Here is a 24,441-nt window from a genome sequence, read left to right on the forward strand (position 1 = left end):
ACACAAACGGGACGGTTTTTTGTCCTAGGATGAAAAAACCGTCTCATCCGGAGGTCTTGGACGAAAAAACCATCCCGTCTGCATCCCTACACTGATTCTGGACATCGGACCAGACGATCTTCGTCCCGTCTCATCCATTGTCCACGTCCTAGACAATCCGTAACTATACTAGTGCAGGGACGCAGAGAGGATGGTTTTTTGGTCTCAGGACGAAATAATCATCCTGTCCGCGAGGTTGGACAAAAACCATGATGGAAATTTTTCCCGAGACGAATGGCCGGAACGGTTTTCGTCCACTCGGACAAAAAACCGTCCCGTCCGCATCCCTCCACTGATTCCAGACATCGGACAGGACGATCTTCGTCCCCTCTCGTCCATCATCCATGTCCCGGACAATCCAGAACTATACTAGTGCAGGGACGTGGACAGGACGGTTTTTTCGTTCTAGGACGAAAAAATCATCCCGTTCGCGAGGTTGGACCAAAACCGAGACAGAAATTCATCCTGAGACGAACGGACGGGACGGTCTTCATCCACTGAGACAAAAAAACCGTCCCGTCCGGAGGTTTTGGACGAAAAAACCGTCCTGTCCGCGTCCCTGCACTGATTCCGGACATCGGACCAGACGATCTTTGTCCCGTCCATCGTCTGCGTCCCAGGCGATCTAGAACTATACTAGTGCATGGACGCGGACAGGACGGGTTTTTCGTTCCAGGACAAAAAAATCGTCCCGTCCGCGAGGTTGGACCAAACCGAGACAGAAATTCATCCTGTGACGAACGGACGGGACGATCTTCGTCCCGTCCCGTCCATTGTCCACATCCCGGACATCCGTCCCGATGTTCTCAATCTGACGGGAGAATACTAACTCCACGTCCCTATAAATGGCTAACTGCCTGGTACGGTTGTTTCTCCTGACTTCCGATCTGACGCGCCATCGCCTTGTTCAATGGCGCCGACGGCGAGCCCAGCGCTAGCCGAGCCGGACAAATTCGCCTCGGCCGCGGCTTATCTAGGGTTTGGTTCATCTCAGAATCCTTCATCTGTAGGTGCAATCTCCAGATTTCCCAACGATGTCGCTCTGTTACTCTACGGCTTGTACCAGCAGGTATACTTCGCAACGCATCTTTCAGTTCCGGATTTGGTAGATTCTTCCGGCCTTTTTTGGCTTTTTCTCGGATTCGATCCGCTCATGTCGGGATCGCTGTTTTCTTGTGATCTGTGCGTGTATTTTTTTTGGATTTTTGCTTATATTGTTGCCGGATTTTGGATGTGGCTCTGTTTCTGCTCTCGGCTTGGTTTGCATCGTTCCGTTGCTTTTGTGTCAGATCTGACTTTCTGTGTCTGTATTTTTTGCGAAATTTAGGATATTTTGCGGATTGTTGTGGCAGATGCGTTCTCTCACTCGAATTAGTTGTAGGCGACTGTAGGTCCTTGCAACGTCCCAAAGCCACGCGCCTGGAACGCTGTGGAGCATGGAAAATGGACGAGGTTCGTCTTGAATTGTTTTTCATGATCTGGATTACTAGGTGTTGGTAAATCTACTAATGGAGTACAAAAACTCGGAGACCTTCGATGATTTAACATCATTAAAATTTATAGTTAGGTCTCAATGCAATCCAATTCGGGTCAAATTTATGATAAACATGTGTTCCTACTGTGCTTTGTGTCAACTATTCCCGTATCCTGACCTAGCTTATCGTTGGGTGCTCAGGAACAGAGTTGACAACACTAGTCTAAGCAATGCAAGTTTACTGACTGAGCCCATCGCAACCCTGAAGACGACATGTAATTCTGATGACCCACTGGCTGGCTGTCTGACCACCTTGACTGCTATCTTTGGTCTCCGCTAGTGTTGTTCACTGGATTCTGGTGAAACATCGTTGTTAGTCAAAAATCCTTGCAGCCTTGAATCTACCTCCTCAAACCCTTCACCTATGTCAAACCTCGCTAAGAACCCTTGGCTGCAGACAAGGTCACCGATCATTTCCTCGTGAATTCAAGGCCTCTTTTCCACCATCGACTCTTTTCCACGGTCAACCAGCCTCCACAGCCACTGTCAATCCTCTGCCGTCAACCCTTGTCTGCCATAAACCACCTCCATCGCTGCCGTCAAACCTCCTCTCTCCAGAGAAGAGAGTCCCATAAACCTTCGCCTGCTGGCAGTCTTCCAACCCATCGCCCTCAAGTCTGTCAACCCTCCTCTGTTAATGCACCATCATCCACCATCAGCGCTGACCTCCCCTTCATAAGCCCTTCTCCGACGATGCTCTCAACCCTCTGCTGCTGGCAGCCTCCCAACCCTCCACTGTCAAGTCCGTCGATCATCTTTCGTTTGGAGAGGTCACTGCCGACTCCGCTGCTGGCAACATTGCCTGACTGCCACCAGCCCTCTGTTGCCACATCCCGACCAATTGCCATCGCGCCCCAGGCCAACTGTCGCCATCCCACCAAACGATCGCCAGTCACCATCGCATTCCCTACCAACCGTTGCATCCCCGACTGACCATTCGACATGTCCCTGATCTTGGCCTTATCTTTGGCTGACCACTGTGTCCGCAACTGACTGATGCCGCATTCCTAACTGCCTTCTGTTCAACAACCAAATGACTTCTGCGTTGTGGTTGGTTTACCGACTGATCTTCGTTCACTGACCAGATGACTGTTGCTCATGTCTCCGACTGCAGTCGCGTCCTTGGCAGATTGCTGCATCACCAATCCGTCATCTGATTGACAGAATATCCGTTTGCAAGGATATTCTCTATGCCATAAAGCAACATACCATTTAAGATTCTTGACCACTGATTGCTACAAGAAATATACTATTGGTTCTTGGTATGACTTCATTTGATCAAGTCAGAGTGTTGAAACTTAGTGTCATTTATGGAAGTCATCCACCTTCTTTGCAAGACTTTAGTTTGGATGTGGTCTGAGACTGTCCAACCTGGGGGGTTTAGGGCTACTGAAACTACAAGCCATGAATGTTGCCCTCTTAGCCAAGTGGGCTGGCAGATTTATGGGACAAGAGGTAGATATGGTTACAAAGGTCGTGAAGGACAATTAGAGACTTTGGATGAACTAGAAGAGATGCACAATTCTGATCAAAGGCTATCATCATTTGATCATAGGCTATCACCTCTGAATACCATGCGGGGGCCCTGCTATATCTGAGACCATCCGACAGGTCACAAGATGGTTGGATATTGTCAAGGAGGGAAGGAGGAAGATAATGACATAACTTCAAGTAGAGTACATATGAGGGTATCTATACCCTAAGAGGGAGAGAAGGATAATAGGGCTAATGGGCTTATAGAATAGGGCCCATTAGCCCATGAGGGGTACTCTCTCACTAACACCCCCCCAGCAAGCGAGGTATGGATGTCGTCCATGCCGAGCTTGGACACAGCACGTTGAAGAAGAGGGCGGGAAAGTCCCTTGGTGAGGACGTCCGCTGCCTGGTCAGTGGAGGCAACAAAGTCCAGGTCAAAGATCCCTTCGTCCATTCGCTCCTTGAAGAAGTAGCGATTGCGCTCCATGTGCTTTATGCGGCCCTGCTGTCCGGGGTTCTTGGCCAACGCAATCGTCGACTTGTTGTCGCAGTAGAAGTGAATTGGGCCAGCATACTCCACGCGGAGATCGTGAAGGATGCCATAGATCCACTGGCCTTCAGAGGCCCCATCGGCAAGAGCGCGGTACTCGGCTTCAGCACTAGAGCGGGACACTTTGTCCTGCTTGCTGCTTTTCCAGCTGACGAGACTGCCAAAGACAAACATGCAGAAGCCCGTGGTAGACCGATGATCCACAACGGAGCCTGCAAAGTCAGCATCGGTGTAGACCTTGATGGTCTGGTCCGTGCTGCGAGGAAAGAACATGCCCTTTCCGGGGCAGCCCTTTAGGTACGCAAGTACCCTTATGGCGGCCTGACGGTGAATCTCTCGTGGGGAGTGCATAAACTGGTTGAGCAGGTTGATGGCGAAGGCGATGTCAGGCTGAGTGTGCGTCAAGTAGAGAAGCTTCCCCACCAGCTGCTGATACCGGTGGGAATTCGTCAGCGGCGAATCCTCCCCTTTGCCCAACTTCACGTTGGGATCAATGGGAGTGCTCATCGGCGCACAGTCGGTCATACCTGTCAGGGCCAGTAGGTCAACGGCGTACTTCTGCTGCGAGACAAATATCCCACGGGGGGAGTAGGCCACCTCAAGGCCAAGGAAGTATCTGAGAAGGCCGAGGGCCTTGATCTCAAACTCCTTAGCCAAGGCAGTGCTGAGGCGGACGGCTTCGGCAGCATCAGATCCCGTGATAAGGATATCGTCGACGTACACGGCAAGAATGGAGACACCGGTTGGGCGGTGACGGAAGAACATGGAAGTATCTCCATTGCTCTGAGTGTACCCTTCGGTCTTCAGAACTGAGGAGAACCGCCCAAACCACATGCGCGGGGACTGCTTGAGTCCATAAAGGGACTTCCGCAGTCGGCACACGTGACCGGGGGGGCCGAGTGAGTATCCCGGTGGCTGCTGCATGTACACCTCCTCCGTCAAGTCGCCGTGCAGGAAGGCGTTCTTGACGTCGAACTGTCGGATGGCCCAGCGGAAGTGTGCTGCAAGAGCCAAGAGAAGACGGACAGTCTCCATCTTCGCCACTGGAGAGAACGTCTCGAAGTAGTCCACGCCATAGGACTGGGTGAACCCCCGAGCCACAAGCCGAGACTTGAGGCGTTTGAGAGTACCATCCGCATGATGTTTCTTGGCATGTATCCACTTGCAGTCCACCACCCTCTTGCCGGGAGGGAGTGGAACGACGTCCCAAGTGTGGTTTTTGAGTAGAGACTGCATCTCCTCGTCCATCGCCGCTTTCCAACGAGGAGAAGCGATAGCATCGTCTAAGCGGCGAGGAACGGGATCCGACTCGATGTGAGTAAGAAACAACCGGTAGGGAGTACTCAGCCGGTCGAAGAAGATATAATGAGAGAGAGTGTAAAGAGGTGTCTGAGTGCATTGACGGACCCCTTTCCGTAGGGCAATAGGCCATCCCAACTGATCGTCATCTTCGGCAGTAGGTTGGGAGGGATCACCCGACGGAGAATGAGCGGAAGCAAGAGATGGGGGAGACTCACCGGGACGAGCAACAGACCCTACTCCGGGAGTAGAAGGAGACTCACCGGAGGACGAGGGTAGGCTGGGAGTAGTAGGTGGAAAATTCTCGGGAGGAGACGAGAGTGAGTCACCGGGAGGTGATGAGGGTGACTCACCTGGCGAAGAGGGAGAAGGCACAGGGGCCAATGGGAGTGATAGGACTGCCGAAGGTGGAGAAGTGGTCCGGGTGGCCGGACGCAACAGAGAGGTGGATAAGACGTCCACAGATCCCGCAGGAGTCACCGACGGGGAGGAATCAAAGGGAGATGGATCATGGAGAGAGGATGGTGGAGTCGGAGCAGTGGGTCCACGATTGGAAATTATCCCAAGGGAGGAGCCGAAGGAGCCTCATCCAACAGAAGGCGGGATGAGGTAGAGTAATCCCCAAAGTAGGGTTCATGCTCGGCAAAGGTGACGTTGGCCGAGATGAAGAAACGCCGAGACGGCGGATGATAGCACCGATACCCTTTTTGGAGGGAAGAGTAACCCACGAACACACACCGGAGAGCTCGGGCATCAAGCTTCGAGCGGGATGGAGAAGTGTCATGTACGTAGGCGGTGCAACCGAAGATCCGAGGCAGGAGTCCTGTCCGCAAGGAAGCATTCAGGAAGGCCACAGTCTTCCGGGCCAAGGGGCTGGAGAACTCCAGGAGCTGAGTAGGAATGCGGTTAACGAGATGAGTACTTGTCAAAACCGCCTCTCCCCAATAATGCCACGGCGCCTTGGAGTCCACCAGCAACGTCCGAGCCGTCGACGTAACATACCCGATCCGGCGTTCAGCAATGCCGTTCTGCTCGGGTGTGGCGACACAAGTGGACTCATGGAGGATGCCCCGGCAAAGTATGAGTCGAGGTCGGCGTTGAAGAAGTCCCGGGCATTGTCGGAACGAAAACGCTGGATTCCCCGACCAAACTGCGTCTGCACCATGGCGCAAAAATGACGAACATTCTGCGCAACCTCTGACTTCGCAGTCAGTAGGTAGACCCACGTATAGCGGGTAGCTTCGTCCACAAAGAGTAGAAAGTAACGGTGCCCCTTCAGACTGGTCTGCGGTGCTGGCCCCCAAACATCACTGTGGACTCGGAACAGCGGGGTCGAGGAATGAGACAGGGATGGAGCAAACGATGATCGACGATGCTTGGCTAACTGACAAGCGTCACAAACCACAGTCTTAAGGTCCAAGCCCGAACACAATGACGGAAAAAGACGCTGTAAAGTCGAGAAAGGCGGGTGTCCAAGGCGCTGATGCTCCATCAGAAGACGTCCCCGACGCTGCTCAGCCACCGATCGAAGTGTCCGGTGCACCATGAAGCACTGGGAACGACCCCCATCGTCCAGCAACAGCAGTCTGTTCTCCCGCCTAATTGGTGTAGTCCGGCCCACCTTGTCAGACAGAAACATTCCGTCAGGCTGGAGATGGAAGGAACAGGAGACGGCATCAACTAAACGCTGCGGAGACATAAGGACAGCCCGCAGGTCGGGGACATGCAGAACGTTGTGGACCACACCAAGGCCGTCCACATAGACTGCCCCGATTCCGGCCACACGGAGACGTCCACCCCCGGCCGTGAGGACAGTACGGCCACCACTATGCCTCTCGTATGATACAAACCGGGCATTGAGCGGGGTCATGTGCTCGGTGGCCCCCGAATCAAGTACCCAGGTAGTATCGGAGACGACAGGGGAGTGGAAGGCCGTATGACCACAGTACCATTCACCTGATGAAGGAGGAGTGGAAGGCACGACGACGAATGTCGTCATACTCGCGATTCAGGCCGCTGAGGAAGCCCATGATCCGCAGAAGAAGTACGTCCTGGTACGTCTTGCACTTCGGGTCATCGGGCGGTAGGTAGTAATCCACTTCATCCCACATCTTCTTGTGGGCAAGTGCATAGTCAGAGATCGACATCGAACCCTGACGGAGGTTACTGGCCTGACATGCAAGAGAATAAAGGCGCCACCAGTCGTTTTCCCTGCCGCAGAAGGACTTCGCCTGATCCCAGAATCCTTTCACCGTCTTCTGATGTGGAAAACGGTCGCGGAACTCTGGGGACAGGGTGTACGTATACAGCCAGCCGAGGATAAACTGTTCCTCAACGTCCCACGCTGCGTAATGCAGATGGTCGACTGTCAGTGGTTCTTCAGTGCAGTGCTTGAAGAGCTGACGCGCCTTGAGATTGGTCTCGACGAAGCGCATCCACTGAAGGAGATTCGGGCCCCGTAAGAGTGTCACCTCCGGGACCGACGGAAGGGGATGGGCCACCTTGTAGGACAGGGGCTTCTCCAGAAAATCACTCTCAGTGAACGGCATGGTGCTGCGGCGGCGCGTGCGGCTGCGGCTGGCGGCTGCGCGTGCGGCTGCGGCTGGCGGCTGCGCGTGCGGCTGCAGCTTGAGGCTGCGCGTGCGGCTGCGGCTTGCGGGTGATGTCAAACCCTAGAAGAAGGTGGGAAAGCTCTGGTGCTCTGATACCATGTCAAGGAGGGAAGGAGGAAGATAATGACATAACTTCAAGTAGAGTACATATGAGGGTATCTATACCCTAAGAGGGAGAGAAGGATAATAGGGCTAATGGGCTTATAGAATAGGGCCCATTAGCCCATGAGGGGTACTCTCTCACTAACAGATGTGGAGAGGCATTTCCTTCTGTCTGGGGTGTAGACAAGCAAATGAGACAGACAAATAGCGGAGGAACCAATGACCATCCATGCATGTCGAGTCATGTGGAAACAAAACAACCTCCTAGAAATGAAATTGTTTGGTTTATTTCTCCTCTAGCAAAGTTAGGTGAAGCAGCTCTTCAGAAAGAGATGGTTCGCAGAAACCTCGGTGAAATGCAATATATTATATAAAAAGGTTGCTTCCATCTCTTCTTTGAATATCCATTTCCTGAGTTCTATGGGCCAGCCAGTCAACCACAGGAATGAATGTCTCCTGAGTGGAGGCCTTTTAGGACAGGCTTTTGTTGGTGCTCTGGGCAATATTGCTCTATTGTAATGAGGTTATTTTCAAGGTAAGGTGGGGTCACTGGATGGCATCATACAAGACATGGCGAGTCTCACCTCATTTTGGTTTAGAGGAACGTGAACAGAGGGTGTGGGGACCCTGAGGATAACTTGTGTATGCATTGATTTTATATATTAATCATATCTGGAGGATCACCAATCTTGGGTGATCTTCCTCTCATTATTTTTAAAAAAAGGCTGTACATTGGAATCTTGTAGCTATACTTTCGTAGGTATTTACTTCACGTATAGCGCAAGAACATGAGTGAGATAAAAAAAACTGAAGTGAATATCTCTTGATCACACAAAATTGGTGGCCCTCCCGTAATATCTCTTAATCTTAATTGTTTATCAATGCAGTTGGGATGGACTTGGGAACCTGGCTTCAAGCGAGGCTATGCGCCTATTTGTTAAAATTTTAGAGGTACGAATCACATAATCACCCCTGGTTGTGATTGCTTGGCTCCAAGTTTGGTTCATTAACATCGTTTATAGAGCACCTTGCTATGTGTCGTGTATTTTTGTCACAGGAAGAAGATCCTACATGGTATTCAGAGGTGCCTAGATCGACAGAAGAACCAGCTGTGGAAGAGGGAGTTCATGTGAGTTATTCCAATATTTTAGTCCAAGGTTCTGTGAGAACCATGCTGGTTGGATTGTTTGTAATTGAAATTAGCAGTTCCAACGAAACAATATTTCTCTGGCCTTATTGTCTGAAGCTGCCTTGCTTAACTATTATGTGGATTATATTCTCCACGAACTTCATATGGACCCTGTATTTTTTTTCCCCAATTTTTTTCTTTCACAGAAGGCAAACGAGGGTTCTCTTCTCCTAAACGCCAGTTCCAAGATGGAACCAGCTCCTACGACTCTCGAGAACCGACACACATCAGAGACAGAAGATAAGGATATCATTTTAGAGGGAATAGCTGCAGTTAATATTTATGATCAGTGGACTGGACCTTCTGTGTCTGGATGGCATCCAAAACCAAGATATAAAGTATTCTCTCATGTCTTTTTTGGTGACTTAGAATTAAACTTCATGGTTATCTTTGCCCTTAAATATTTCATCATGTGCAGCATGGGGCGGCTATGATAGAGGATAAAATGTATATTTTTGGTGGAAACCACAACGGTCGTTACCTCGCTGATCTCCAGGTGTGTTAAGGATACCTGATGATATCTATTGAGTTTTTAAATTTTTTTTTAAGATATCTTTAGATTTTTTAAGATAAATGAACCAATGAAGAATCTTTCTTCGTTCAGGTTGTGGTAAACCAAAATCGTTCTTGGATATATCTCTATACATATTTGAATCCGTGAACTTCTATGCTTGTCTGTGGTCGGGTTTATTTGAACACTTTTTTTGTTTTTGCTCTTTACTGGTCAAAGGTTTTTGATTTAAAAAGCTTGATTTGGGAAAAGATAGACGCCAAAGCTACGATCAATTTTTCTGACAAATCGGAAGTTATGATTCCAACTGCATGTGCTGGTCATTCTCTGGTAAGCTATTGGCTCTCTGGTCTTCCCGGTGTCCAAAAAAAAATTATATTTGGTTCCCAATGTAATTTTGCCTACGAAGAATTCGGTAACTTCTTTTCATTTTAGGTGTCATGTGAACGCATGATTATTTTGGTTGGTGGCCACACGAAACAGCCCTGGGAATCCATCATAGGTGAGAGTCATCGCGATCTGATACTTTCTTTTGCATGATTCAGTCAATTGAAGTTTATCACCATTGACTTTTTCTGACGTGTCCCATATGGTGATATTTTTTGATTCCAGCATGGGAGTTTGATCCACAGTCCCTTCAATGGTCGAAGTTGAAAACTCAGGGAAAAACACCGGTACATGAACAATCTCATCAATTTTTATAAGGATAATGAAGTTGGATCTAAACAATTCTTGATTAATTCCTTCATCCTCCAGTGCTGCTCTCATTATCCTTGATTTCACATCCTAAAATTTTCTCCTTGGTTATAAAATTAAAAAAATCAATCATACACTTGGAGAATTCAGATGACCCAATTGGCGTCTTTACAAAGGAAAGGTTTCATCCGAAAAAAAAACATTTTTTGCCGTCCGAGTATTATTGCCCTCAAAGTATGTAATGATAAACGATCGACTTCGGAATTTGTACATGTTTTTTAGTCCAAGATCTCCGTCATTCAAAAAAAAGGATCTCCTTGATTCGATTTCCCCTCATCTGTTGGCCTAGGAGAATATGATGCATGTTATTTAGGTTGCCTTCTTTTATACGTTACATTATATATCTCAACTTATACCTTGCAATATAACATCTAAAACACGCGTTTGAAATGGTCAACTGCTCTTTTCATGTAAGGGGAAAATAGGAAGCACATGGCTTGATGGCAGATATCTGATTGGAACTCACGAGTTCCTATCGGAGAGAGTATGAGAAGGGAGGGAGAAGACGAGAGGCAGGTGGAACTGAGGTCGCCTAGGAGGGCCGACGGGGTGGACGCCGTTGGCGAGGAGATAACGGTGGGATGGACTTTGCCGGAGAGTCCAACAACATCTCTTGATACTTCTTAGCTCTCTCCTAGAGGGAGGGCATCCATATTTAAAAGAAATACATAAATGTCAAATGACCAAAAATTCCCTAATGGGCTAACATGACTAAACTAATCCTAGATAGGATGGGGATCGTATCAATATCTTGGGTGCCTAGGCTGCTTCATTCGTTTCTTATTTTTTATTGCTAGTTATTGTAACATGGATCAGCATCCACATAGTTTCTTGCAAAAAATACTTTCCGAATTTTGTCATCAAAGGAATTGTTCATTTGGAAGGTTTGTTAACTGTTGCACGTCAGCTTGGTTATCGTTGGAACATTAAACGTTATATTTTAATTCCTCAGATTATGTACAGCACACTTTTCTCTATGTATAAATGCTTCTTTGACTGATATGTTCTCATTATTTTTGAAACATCTTGTAGGTTTCCCGCGGAGGCCATTCTGTAACTCTCGTTGGGAAGAGTTTGGTTTTGTTTGGTGGCGAGGATGAGGGAAGATGCTTACTCAATGACTTGCATATCCTTGATCTCGATTCCCTGACATGGAAGGAGGTGGATCTAGTGTAAGAAATTCTTTTTGTTCTTTATCTGATAGATTCTCTCTCTTTTTATAATCCTTCTAACTGCTATGATGGGTCAATATGGTTCATTATTTTTGAGACTTCATGCCACGAGTGGCTGGCATCCATCTCTACTCCTGTCGATGCCCTTGCACAAACCCTAGTTGACAGGGACGATGAAAAGGCTTTACATTAAAACCAAGATAACATACTGCCACGAGATAAAATCTGGTGTATAAGAGGTTCTCTGATATGACTCCAAACGTAATCGTCAAGAAATTGCTATATCGGTTGGTAATCCATAACATGTAGTTCAACCATCTCTGGAAAAGAGATCAAAATATAGGGATCATGAGTAGAGAGAGAGATCAGTGAGTGAAGCATAAGAGAGATTGAAGAGTGCAAATCAAGAAAGGAAAAGATAGGGTGGAAAGCAAGGCCACATCGGCCAGGTACTTCTTCTGGATCTGCTTTCAGAGCAAGGTTGCAGGTTCCAATCCCAAAATCAACACACTGCACTCTGTGACCATAAAATAGTCAAGGGGCAGGTGTTGTGGGGGAGTGTTCAAGCACAACATCCTGCTTAAAGAGGGAAAGTAGCACCCTTGCTATCAGCTATAACTTTTAGCGCAGTTGGTAAATGGTTGAATCTAACAGTATGTGACACTTTACTCGTCAACTTATGTGTCTGCCAGGGAAAGGATGTTGATAGAGTCCCAGTGAGGAGGGTAATGCCATACACCATTTCTTCTCCAAAAACCTCTACTTGAACTCTCTGATGTCTGGTTTAGTGTCAAGAATTATAATGATGACTGGACAACAAAGATGACAATAATAAGTTGTCATTGTCTTTGCATCTGGCTAACCCTTTATTTAGAAATAATATTGCACACATCCCTCTTCAAAAGCTCTCCGTCGTAAAATTGCGTGGTCCCAGATTTTGTAGCGATTTGAGCTGTCTGATCCAGGGTTTGGCATCTAAGATGATTGGACGATGCCAATGACCATGACAAATCATCGTCATCATCATCTGGATATCTCTTTACTTAAGGAAAACATATCATCTTATCCCTCTACAGAATACTTTTAAATTGGGTTGTCTCAAAATTTTGAATTGATTTGAACTGTTTGATCTACGGTTCGGTATCCACGATAACATAATTGTCATCTGGGAATCCCTTTATTTAGGGAAAAGTTATCAATTATCCCTCTCCAAAATCTGCTGCAAAAAATTGAAGTGATTTGAATGACATGGATATGACAATGACGAGTGGATGATGATTATGGGTGACGATGACAATGCCAACATTTTCATCGTCCACGTGTCCTACTTTGGCGGGAAAGAATTATGATGGTCAGCGTATGATTAGGATTTGTCATAATTATCTGGTTTCCAAGAAACAGCATCGTTTGTAGCATGCATCGTTTGATGTTGAATTGTCTTTCATAAAAGCCCAAACATGGATATCAATGATGAGGATAAATTTCAACTAGTCTGATGTATGATGCACTTCCTTTGCCGATATGGAAAATTTTGGAGGTTTTCATGATTTTCTTGTTCTGAAATATGCACTTTTTTGTTCAGCAGTGGTCAGCCCCCAGCTCCACGTATGGACCACACAGCAGCCCTGCATGCAGAGCGGTACCTATTAATTTTTGGTGGTGCTTCCCATGCCACATGCTTCAATGACCTGCATGTTCTTGACCTTAAAACTGTGAGCAGATTTTATTTTCCTTACCCCTTCTTTATGCCTTGACTTTTCAAGTGGTTTCACTCAAGTGTTTATGCTGCAGATGGAATGGTCAAGACCTAGGCAACAGGGCATTGTCCCGGCTCCGAGAGCTGGTCATGCTGGGGTCACCATTGGGGAAAATTGGTTTATTGTTGGTGGCGGTGATAACAAAAATGGTATAATCAGTCGCCATTATTTGATTCAATGGATTTACTGAGTATTTGTGGTTGGTGATCAGTTTTTAGGTATTATTCAAATAATAGGGTGACTAAATCTTCTCCTTTGTACTTCTTATATATATTCCCAGCGATTTTTCTGTGAAAAATTAACTGTACTCTCGGTTCAGAGCTCATTCATCAGTTTTTAGAGATTACTCAAAGAATTGGGTGGCTGAGTCTTCACTTTTTTTTACTCCTTAGCCATATACCCTACAAGTTTTCTCTGGAAATAAAATGAAATCTCTGATGCATTTTATTTTTGAAAGGTTTGAGCCGTTTCACATTTATTTGCATTAATTTTACAGGTATCTCTGAGACGCTTGTGTTAAACATGTCGACCTTGGTTTGGTCAGTTGTAACTGTCGTTCAAGGCCGTGTACCTTTAGCAAGTGAGGTGCGTGTAGAGTTTCATTGAATATCATCAATATTTTAGGGTTCTTAGAACCTTTATATTTATTTATCTTTTGATTAGAAAAAGAGGGATGATTTATATTTATTTTGATTTGTAACCGTCGAGAATATTCCTTATCTATTGCTAAGAGAGAAAACGAGACTGTTTTCAGCAAAATCCTCTGTTAACGTTGTAAACAAGAAAAGAACAATTCTTGATAGCAAATGAAAGAGATTACAGGGTTTTATAGGAAGCCCTAATGGGCTGACTAGAGAGGGCCCTTAATGGGCTAACAAGAGAGAGAAAATAAAGACATGTAATACTCAGATCAACACTCCCCCTCAAGCTGGAGCGTGGATGTTATCCACACCCAGCTTGGAACAGAGCTCCTCAAACCTAGGGGCATGAAGCCCTTTGGTGAAGATATCTGCAAGCTGTTCAGCGGACGAAACATAAGGCGTGCAAAAATCTCCTGATTCAAGCTTCTCTTTGATGAAATGGCGATCGATCTCGATGTGCTTTGTACGGTCATGCTGAACGGGGTCATGAGCAATGCTGATCGCCGATTTGTTGTCGCAGAACAGCTGGACAGGAGAGGGAACTGGACACCGTAGCTCACGAAGAAGCTGGGTAATCCAAAGTGCTTCACACAGACCATGCGCAAGGGCACGGAACTCCACTTCAGCACTCGATCGAGAGACCACTTTCTGCTTCTTGCTCCTCCAAGTAATCAGATTGCCGCCCAAGAAGGTGCAATACCCAGATGTGGACCGACGATCAACCACAGAGCCGGCATAATCTGCATCGGTGTAGACTTCAAGATGCAGGCCGGTATGGCGACGAAACAATAATCCACGGCCAATGGTGCCCTTCAGGAAACGGAGGAGACGATGAGCAGCATGAAAATGGCTCATGCGAGGAGTCTGCATGAACTGACTCTGAACACCCACTGAATATGCAATGTCCGGGCGAGTGTGGGTGAGATAAAGCAGTTTTCCCACAAGTCTTCTATATGGGCCAGGCTCAGCAAGCTCCTCATCCGCATCGGCACCAAGTCGATGGTTCGCATCAATCGGTGTCGAAGCAGGCTTGGCGTCCTCCTTTCCAAGCTCACAGAGAAGGTCCACCGTATACTTTCTCTGACAAATAAAGATCCCGCTGGAAGAATAGGCCACCTCTATGCCAAGAAAGTACCTCAACGGGCCAAGATGGCAAATAGCAAATTCCGACGAGAGATACATAGCCAGCTCAGTAATGGTCGTCGTATCATCACCCGTAATAATGATGTCATCCATGTACACAAGAAGAATAGCAACTCCCCCTGACATGGAATGGCGGTAGAAAAGGGTGTGATCACCATTACACTGACGGTATCCACGACGCTGCATGGCCGTCGTGAAACGACCAAACCAGGCACGAGGAGATTGCTTCAAGCCATATAATGCTTTCTTCAGGCGACAGACAACAGACTGTGGAGACGATGGCACTAAAGAAGTGTAGCCAGGAGGTAATGCCATGTAGATCTCCTCAGTCAACTCTCCATGCAGAAAAGCATTCTTCACATCATATTGTTGCAAAATCCAGCCCCGATCCGCAGCAAGGGCCAATAAGATCCGCACAGTATTCAGCTTGGCGATGGGAGCAAAGGTCTCCTGATAATCAATGCCATGTTTCTGAGTGAACCCTTGTGCCACAACCCGGGCTTTGTGGCGCTCAATAGAACCGTCAGAATTATGCTTCACAGCATACACCCAACGGCTACCCACGAGATGCTTCGGCGGTAGAGGAACCAGATCCACGTTTCATTGTGAGCAAGAGCCTGAAGTTCTTCCGCCATGGCCTCACGCCAATGCGGAAATGAAAGGGCAATGTCCACCGTCTTGGGAAGGAAGTGGCATCAAGGGAGGTGAGAAGGGCATGATAAGAGGTGAGAGCGATGAGAGGAGATAGATTCCGCCAACGGATAGAGGGGAGAGGAACGGGAAGAGGGCAGCACGGCTAATGAGGAGGTGGCAGGAGGGGTGGAGGTTGAGGTAGACGGGGCAGCATGAGACGAAGAAGGAAGCCGAGGCTTGCGATGAGCAAGGGTAATACCATAGCGTTTTCAGGCGGGCAGCGACGGATAGGGAGCGGAGGAATCGAAGAAGGTGCAGCAGAAGGGTCGGCGCAGGAGCAGATACTGGAGGAGGCTCCACAGGAGGACTGAGGCAGCGGCCGGAGGCGGGTCGGGAGGCACAATTGCTGGAGGAGCAACAGGCGAGACACGTCGGGCGGGGCCGGTGAAGAGGGACGAGGGCGAGGATGAGGAATCGAGTGGATCGGAGGAGATGGGGGCGATGAGGGTTCAGGAGAGGAGGAGGAATAGTAGGGAAGAAATTCATCAAACGTGGCATCTTTGGTGATGACGAACCAACGAGAGGGTGGATGATAGCATAAATAGCCTTTTTGGGTGGAAGAATAGCCAACAAACACACACTTGATAGCACGGGGATCCAGTTTATCACGACCAAGTTGGTGGTTGGCGCGTAGCATACACATCCAAATACACGAGGAGTAAGATGAGTTCGGAGAGAGAGTTGGAAAGGAATGCTGAAGATGGTCAATGGGAGTGGAGTAGTCAAGCACTCAAGATGGAAGGCGATTAAGAAGATGGATGGCGGTGGAGACGGCTTCCCCCCAAAAATACTTGGGCACATGCATATGGAAGAGAAGGCTCCGAGTCATTTCAAAGATGTGACGGAATTTTCTTTCGGCAACGCCATCTTGCTGTGGTGTATAGGGACAAGAAGTTTCATGGATAATGCCTTTGTCTTGGAAGAAGGTGCTTAACGTGGTGTTAACGCAGTCTTTAGCATTGTCGGAGCGAGGCGGCGAATGGATATAGAGAATTGAGTTTGGATAAGGAGTAAAATTGAGGAATGACACGAGATATCTCCGATTTGTTCTTCAAGAAATATGCCCACGTGAATCGAGTAGCGTCGTCAATAAAGATGCATAACCACCGAGAACCGGAAGTACTATGAATAGGGAAGGCCCCACACATCGGTGTGAATAAGGGAGAATGGGGTCGAAGAATGAGAAGGCGAGATAGGATACGTGGTACGATGATGTTTGGCAATTCGACAAGCAGTACAAACAAAGCGGTCCACAGAATGGCCTTGAAAGAGTTTAGGAAAGAGGCGATAAGAGTAGCAAAGAAGGATGGCGAGGCGTCGATGAAGAAGCCACTGGCGCTCGTGGGAATCCGAAAGGGAAACTGCCGCCGCAGCAAAAGCAAGTTAACTCGAACAGGGACGAACAAGATAGAGCCCCTCATGCTCCTCAGCAATGGAAATCGTCCTCCCCGACACCTTATCACGATAAAAACATGAATTAGGAGAGAAGGTAAGGTCTTGTTTCAAGTCGCGAACAAGGCTAGATAGGGAGAGAAGATGATGAGTAAGGCGAGGAACATGAAGAACTTTAGATAGATGCATAGAAGAGGAAAGGGCCACACGACCAATACCCGCCACGGTGAGAAGATCGCCGGAGGCTGTTTTAACTTTGGAGGAGCCAGAAACGGGTGCATAAGTTTGAAAGGCTCGAGGATTTGGGGTCATGTGGGCGGTGGCACCAGAATCAAGAAGCCAAGTGGAAGAGGAAAAAGAATGGCCAGGGGGGGATGTAGGTGTGGGAAGACTGGTGGACATACCTGCGTGGGCCAAGGAGCATGAGCCCACGACTAGAGGATCAAGCAAGCGGCGTAGACGCTCCATCTCTTCCGGAGTGAAGCTAGCGGGCGAGGCACTAGTCGGGAGAAGATCGTATAGCATAGGCACTTGACCCGGGGGGGGCACGGACGAGGCGGCTGCAGCAAGGTTGCTGGGTTGTGCGCGTTTCCGTTGAAGCTTGTAGCACGTCTCCTTAGAGTGACCTCGCTTCTTGCAGTAATTGCAAAACAGCCAAGGATCACCCTTTGGAGAATCCTCCGTCCGAGCCGTCGGACCACGTGGCAAAGAGCCGGGTGGTGGAGTCGACGATGGGCGTGCAGACGAAGAGGAATGAGCTACAAGTGCCGAAGCCGAGTTCTGGGCCTGCTGAAAGCGGGATTCTTCAACCCGCACACTGTGGAGCGCATCCTTGGAGGTAGGACCAGTCTCCCGATGAATAAGCTGAGCCCGTACAACATCATATTCCGGGTTCAGTCCCATAAGAAACTAGAAAACCCGAAGTTGAAGAGTATATTGGCGGTCCACCGAATGGGGGTCGGGCGGCATGTAGTAGTCAATTTCATTCCACAACGAAATGAGCTCCGTACTGTACTCCATGATAGACCGGTCCCCTTGACGCAGGTTAGCGGCCCGATGTACCAATTCGTACAGAGTCGCAATGTTGTGCTTCTTGGAGTGGCTCTCAAGTGCTGCTTCCCAGACCGCCCGAGCCGACTCTAGAGACATGAATTCACCTTTAACACTAGGTGAAATACTGTCCAAGAGCCAACGATAAACTACCCCCTCAACGTCCAGCCAGTCATAATACTTGGGATCGGTCCGGGAAGGTCCGTCTTCTAGAAGATGGCGCATGAGACGCCCTTTTAAAGTTATCTGGACGTACTGGCGCCATTGCAGGAGATTGAATCCAGTAAACATACCATCCGGAGGCATCCGAGGCAAAGAGGATGGTCCAGAGGAGGACGACCAATTCCCGGGCTCGAGAGGCACCGCAGATGCATGTGGCGTAGATACCGGCGTCGAGTCTGGCGTGACAGTAGAGGTCTGGGCTTCAACCGGGTTCGTCATGATGAAAGCAGAGTAGACCACAGTCAGAAGGCGCCGGAACGACGAGAAGCCGGGACTGCAGGCGCCGAGACGTCGGGCGCCGGGACGGCGGGAGCCGGGACGGTGGGAGCCGAGACGTCGGGCGCCGGGACGGCGGTCGCCGGGACGGCGGGCGCCGGGACGACGGTCGCCGGGACGGCGAGCGCCGGGACGTCGGTCGCCGAAGGCGCGAGCTGGGAGGCGCGAGCGAGCCGATGCGGCGCTGGCCGACGGCGGCGCGCGGAGCGGAAGACGCTGGGACGGCGGACGTCAGAACGGCGAGCGCCTGGGAGGCCCGGAGCGAGACGGCGAGAGACCGGAGCGCGAGATCAGGCGGTCGTGAGAACCGCCGAAGATCGGAGCGCAAGGTCGAGCCCAGGAAACCCAGATTAGGGTTAGGGTTAGAGCTCTGATACCATGTAAACAAGAAAAGAACAATTCTTGATAGCAAATGAAAGAGATTACAGGGTTTTATAGGAAGCCCTAATGGGCTGACTAGAGAGGGCCCTTAATGGGCTAACAAGAGAGAGAAAATAAAGACATGTAATACTCAGATCAACAAACGTAAAATTTTGTGACCCCCATAATTTCCATTCTTAAGATATTGAATATTGTTTGAAACTTATAGGGTTCTAAGAAAAGATTTTGGTATCCCCGTAAGGTTCATTCTTAATTATACAACCTTCGAGAATGTTCCATTGTCATAGGGAAGAGAGACGCTGGCTTTTTCTGCCAAAGTCAGTACAATTTAAGATTTTCTGCCATCCTAATTGCGTCAAATGTATTCTTATTAAATATAACTATATACTAATCAAACATTATCCCAAACTTTATGGATATAATAAAATTTTTCTCTTAAATAAAACTGTGGGAAATATTCCATAAACATAGTGTTGAAGAGAATTGAGGTTTTTTTTCTCTTAAATCTGTTGGATTCAAGCGCTTACCAATTGTGCCAAAGCTATAGCTTTTAGCGCAGTTGGTAGGCGCTGGAATCCAACATGGTATCACAGCGAGGTGGCAGGTTCAAATCCCAGAAGCAACAAACTGCACGCTTGGGCCATAAATAGGCCAGCGGCAGGTGTTAATATATTTTCCATGGAAAAACCATTGGTTGATATAATTTTTCCTTATCCAACACGCAACAAACATACAGTTTATAATTGTTTGTAAACTTGTCAGAAACTCGGAGATAATTGGATCTCAGCATTAAGGGTGTTGAGGAAAAAGAGAGCTCATATAATTTTCGTCTTTTTATTCCTAACTAGAAGCTTTTCGTACTCATATTACTAAATTGTTAAGTTTGCATTTTCACATTTTCAAAAAAAAATTTGTGACCTCGGATGTTCCTGATTTCCTAAGTTATTTTTAATCGGCAGGGCCTGAGCTTGGTTGCCAGCTCATACTCCGGAGAAGACATTCTGATCTCATTTGGAGGGTACAACGGGAGATACTGCAACGAAGTTAGCCTTTTTTGTTTCTCAGCTTATTCAAATATCTCAAAATTCTGATTAAAAAAAATATCTATTTTTCTTCAAGAAAAAAAATCTATATATCAAAAACCCTAATCTCGGAATCTTAAATCTCAGATCTATGCCCTTAAACCAAGCCACAAAACAGCGTTGCAGTCTAAAATTTTTGAGGAGCCCCTGTCGGAGAGCCTTGCTGGTCTTCCCACACATCCAACCAGAGACATCGAACGGGAGCTTGAAATCAGCCAAGATGGAACGGTCAGAGAAATCATGATGGACAGCATTGAGCCAGCACTTACGGTAATTTTGGTATTATCAGTTTGTTCTTCAGCCAGAATGAATATTAGCATCAACAAAAGAGAACAGTGTTTTAAATTAATTTTTTCCTTGAAGAATCCAAATACTGTAATTTCAATAGTTCTAGTTTCTATAGCCGGCACGAATATTAGCCTTAACGTTCGAGACCTGTATTTTAATTGCCGAATTTAGGTCTCCCCTTGAAGAATTGAATTACTGTAATGTCTATAATATTTTTTATTCTTGGAGCCGGCATTAATATTTGAAATAATTAAGGATACGAGTGTTACATTTTCCCAATTTAGGCTTTTGTTACAGAGTTTAGATACTGTTATTGTTATAGAATTACATTGTTTGAGCCATAAATAATATTAGAATTAAGAAAAGGGGCCGGTGTTTTTCTTTTCCTAAATTAGGTTTTCCCTTGCAGAATCTAAATACTGTGATTTCAGTTGCATTAATTTCCATGAACCAGGATTAATATTAGCATTTAATGAAAATATCCTGATTTATGTTTTCTCTCGCAGAGTATAAATCATGCGGAGGTGTATGAACAGCAAATTGCAAAACTGAAGGCAGAGAAGGAAGAGTTGGCACTGATCGTCTTGAACGAACAGTCACAAATGAACCAGCTCAAGCAGGAACTTTCTGAAGTAGAGGCACGAAAATCAGAACTCATGAAGGCAAGAAAATTGATTTCTGCACAGACTCTACTTCTTTTCATGCATCAAAGATGTTTAATTTTCTTTTTAGATAAAATAAGATATTAAACAATACTATTTTTCTTCTTGCTCTTCAAGCATGCGATTATCATCTAAATATTGGCTTTTAAAAGACTTCACCAAAAATCACTTGGCCTTCACCAAATTTCCCTCCTAAAATTTTACAGGAGCTTCAATCCGTCAGAAGTCAGCTCGCTGCTGAGCAGTCTAGATGTTTCAAATTGGAGGTACAGAAAAATTGAGGGAATTTCATCTTATTTATTATTTCTGTCAACATTAAAAGAGATCAACCCATTTTTTTGATTGTGTTACTCTCCTTGACCAACATTTTCTATGAAAAATAACTGATGCAGTCTAGGACTCCATCTCTTTTTTCATTCTCATTTTCCCCTATAACATCCAAAAAATATTTCTTTTGGTTTAAATATCTTGTCATTCAAATTCTTCCTGGACCAAGATTAGACAGCTTACCTAGATCTGCTTCATTAACCATTAAAATAATTATACCCATAAACTTAAAACGTAAGGCATTGTCTCGTCGAAAGGTCGGCGTGGCTGAGATGCGGCAGAAACTTCAAGCAGTGGAGTCTCTACAGACTGAGGTTGAGCTGCTCCGGCGGCAGAAGGCGGTTCTCGAGGAGGCCGTCGTGAGCCCCAAGCTGAGGCACGGCTCCGGCGGCGTTTGGGGCTGGCTCGCCGGAACTCCCCCTAATAATAATCCCAACAGCTGAACATCCCCTTACACCAGGTCAGCATTCTACCCCCTCCTTTTTGCCTATTTCCTATTTTTTTGTGTTGTTTTATTATTACATATAAATATTCGGAGTTCATTGATATCTACACATGTAGTTGTGGATCGTCCGGGATGTGGACGATGGATGGGACGGGACGAAGATCGTCCCGTCCGACGTCCGGAATCAGTGCAGGGACGCGGACAGGATGGTTTTTTCGTCCCAGGATGAAAAAATCGTCCCGTCCACGTCCCTGCACTTGCCAGTTTCGTCCTGTCCGGAGAAAAACCGTCCTGCCCTCGTCCCGGATGAAAAGAAAATCAGGTTTTAAATTTAGAGGAGAGAGAAAGCACAGGGACATATGTAAAATTACTTTTGGGTGGCGTAAAAAAAAGCAGGGACTTTGATGCAAAATGTCCAGGAATTGATATAGCGATGCCACGTGGTAAGATCTCAACAGTTGGAAGCAAATCCGAAGGATTTTCATCCATCACTTACCGTCCATCGTCCGAGACCTCCGGACGGGACGTTTTTTTCGTCTGACGACACGAAAGCCGTCCGTACATTCATCCCGGGATGAAGTTCGGTCCCGGTTTTCGTCCAATCTCACGGACGGGAAGATTTTTTTGTCCAGGGACAAAAAAACCGTCCCGTCCGCGCCCCTGCACTATATGTATACATATGCCAGTGGAATATATATACCTCCTTTGGGAGGAGGTATTTTTATTATGTGCACGAGTACGCGCAGGAAGAAATGCACTAACTCGGGGAGTTAGTGTATTTCTATACGTGCACGAGGCTCCCACCCTCTAGGCCTCCTCCTGCACTGGGTATGGAAAATTTTAAAGAAAAATTGTTAATTTTGAGATTACCGGGACGATCCGGAAGTCAGCAAATGCGAAATCACTTTTGAATCAACATGGAGTCCGTTGGATCGGTCATCGACACAAGATAGCGTTTAATCATCATATTTTATCCAAATTTGTTTTATTCATTCATATCCATGTTTATTTATTTTTTTCCTTTTTAAAAAGAGTAACTTGCCTGTTCCTAATCTCTCATCATCTTTGCAACGTCTTGTGCTTTATTTTGTAAAATAAATATACTGTATATATTTATTTTTTTTTCCATTTATTTTTTTATAGGAGTAGTGGGGCTGTTTCTGCTCTCTCCATGCCCTTGTAACGTCTTCTGTTATTTTTTACTGATTATTATTCATAGAGCTGGCTTATTTATTGTACCCCCATATCATTCATATAAATACTGATGTAATCATCACATTTTATATATACAGTATCATTTATTCATTCTCTTATGTTATGTTTACTGTTTGAGAGTAGTAACTGGATAATTTTATTTGGATAATTAGGTGGAGAGAGAGAGGGAGGAATGAAATTTTTTACATATAGAGCATCTATATGGAATTTATATCTAGAACACATTTAGTTTCAAAAGAATTTGGGTGATAAGGTTGCATTAAGCTTTGATTTTAAAATATTTGAAAATTACGAGGGTCATGAAAGCATGTTTTAAAGCTATAGTTGATTACATTTTGAAATGGTGATTTCCACAGACTATTAATTTTTATGAAGCTAATATCTTGATTTGAGATAGTGATAGAAAATTATCATAAATCAAGGAAACACTAAAAACAGTATTTTACTCTTGACAATTGGCCCTGACCCTTGACATTGTAAGAAATTATGATTTTAGTCTCAGTTTATAACACAAATATATATTTAAAGTTTGGGTCTTCGTTCAGTAATATAGCAGTTTAGCTTAACCTTTAATGTTATTCATGTCTATTTGTCAAAGTTAAAGTAAAAGGTCATCTTCATAATCAAAGTCAATAATCAATGAATTCTCACACTACTAAAGACCAAATTATATATTGAGACTGAATTCTCATATATCTGAACCTACTGGAATAAAAAATAAGGAATATCAATCTTGGTCTAGGTTTTTGGCACAGATATCAAAGTAAAATTTATGTTCTTTTGATTGTATTATTCTCTCTGATATATTTAGTACATGTTGGCCTGCACTATTTTCAGATTTTTCTGCATATTCCCCCACAAATTTTCTTCTGCATAAATTGTCATGGAACACATTCATTTACAAGTGTTTATGGAGAAGCCTTTGTTAACCATTTACCTTGAACAAATATTTTTTGTTGTATCTACCCCTCAAGAAGTAAGACACATCTCAAGTTAATACATAAGGCTCTGTTGTTTTACTAGATAAACTCAGTGATAATATGATATCATGATTACAAATACCAGTTCAATGGGTGATAATTTTTATTTTTCTCAATGAATTGTCCATAAAGTATTGGTGTTTTATATAAGTTAAAAATATATTAATTTGATATTAAAATAAGTTAATCTATGTAATTTTTTAATAAAATTTTAATTTCAGACTCTTTACGCATAACCTTATAAATATTCTTATTTTTCAAAATTAAAATAGTAAATAATATCCTTGACACAGATTTTTGCATCACCTTATCTCTTCACAAGGTCACCCAAAATTTATTAAGATGATTAAAAATAGTAAATTAAAATTAATAACCAATCGTTTTTAACTTATCATACAACTTGAATGCATAAAATTAGATGAAAACTAAACATCAGGGTTTCTGCGAGTTTTTGCCCAATAAATTATTGAACCAACTAGGTACTTCAATTTCATGAGCACTTATTCTCTTTACAAGGATATTTAAGGTAGATGACTAACACCAATGTGGATCATCAGAGAAACTGATCTCTTAGAGTGTTATGAAATAATCGAGATAAACAGTAGTAGCCTGATCATGGCTAGAAAGAATGCAAACACCTGAACAAA

The 24,441-nt window shown here is 45.7% G+C and overlaps 1 protein-coding gene across 4 annotated transcripts; it reads left to right on the top strand.

The window, feature by feature from the left end:
• The first annotated feature begins 902 nt into the window (after window positions 1-902).
• On the top strand, window positions 903-22,904 carry LOC144714197 (acyl-CoA-binding domain-containing protein 6-like). Of its 4 annotated transcripts, none has more exons than XM_078588899.1 (19): window positions 903-1,108; window positions 1,421-1,491; window positions 8,500-8,563; window positions 8,670-8,741; window positions 8,948-9,139; window positions 9,220-9,297; window positions 9,532-9,642; window positions 9,748-9,814; window positions 9,925-9,986; window positions 11,101-11,240; window positions 12,823-12,952; window positions 13,032-13,146; window positions 13,494-13,582; window positions 19,755-19,838; window positions 19,965-20,147; window positions 20,672-20,827; window positions 21,034-21,093; window positions 21,412-21,614; window positions 22,743-22,904. In XM_078588899.1, exons 1-18 carry the CDS (start codon window positions 950-952, stop codon window positions 21,595-21,597), a joined length of 2,019 nt encoding a protein of 672 aa, XP_078445025.1. In that variant the 5' UTR covers window positions 903-949; the 3' UTR covers window positions 21,598-21,614; window positions 22,743-22,904. The 4 variants fall into 4 exon arrangements, with proteins under 4 accessions (XP_078445025.1, XP_078445026.1, XP_078445027.1 ...); XM_078588900.1 differs by having other exon boundaries at window positions 12,826-12,952; XM_078588901.1 differs by having other exon boundaries at window positions 8,951-9,139.
• Window positions 22,905-24,441: the final 1,537 nt, after the last annotated feature.

This window comes from Wolffia australiana, chromosome 17 (assembly GCF_029677425.1).
Source record: "Wolffia australiana isolate 7733 chromosome 17, ASM2967742v1".
Lineage (NCBI taxonomy): Eukaryota > Viridiplantae > Streptophyta > Magnoliopsida > Alismatales > Araceae > Wolffia > Wolffia australiana.

What these genes read in the sequence shown, in the direction of transcription:
- LOC144714197 (XM_078588899.1), top strand. Translation starts at nt 950, where the DNA reads ATGGCGCCGACGGCGAGCCCAGCGCTAGCCGAGCCGGACAAATTCGCC. An exon ending in CTGTGGAAGAGGGAGTTCAT is followed by an intron (nt 8,742 to 8,947) that starts GTGAGTTATTCC and finishes TTTCTTTCACAG; the next exon opens with AAGGCAAACGAGGGTTCTCT. An exon ending in GAAAATCAGAACTCATGAAG is followed by an intron (nt 20,828 to 21,033) that starts GCAAGAAAATTG and finishes AAAATTTTACAG; the next exon opens with GAGCTTCAATCCGTCAGAAG.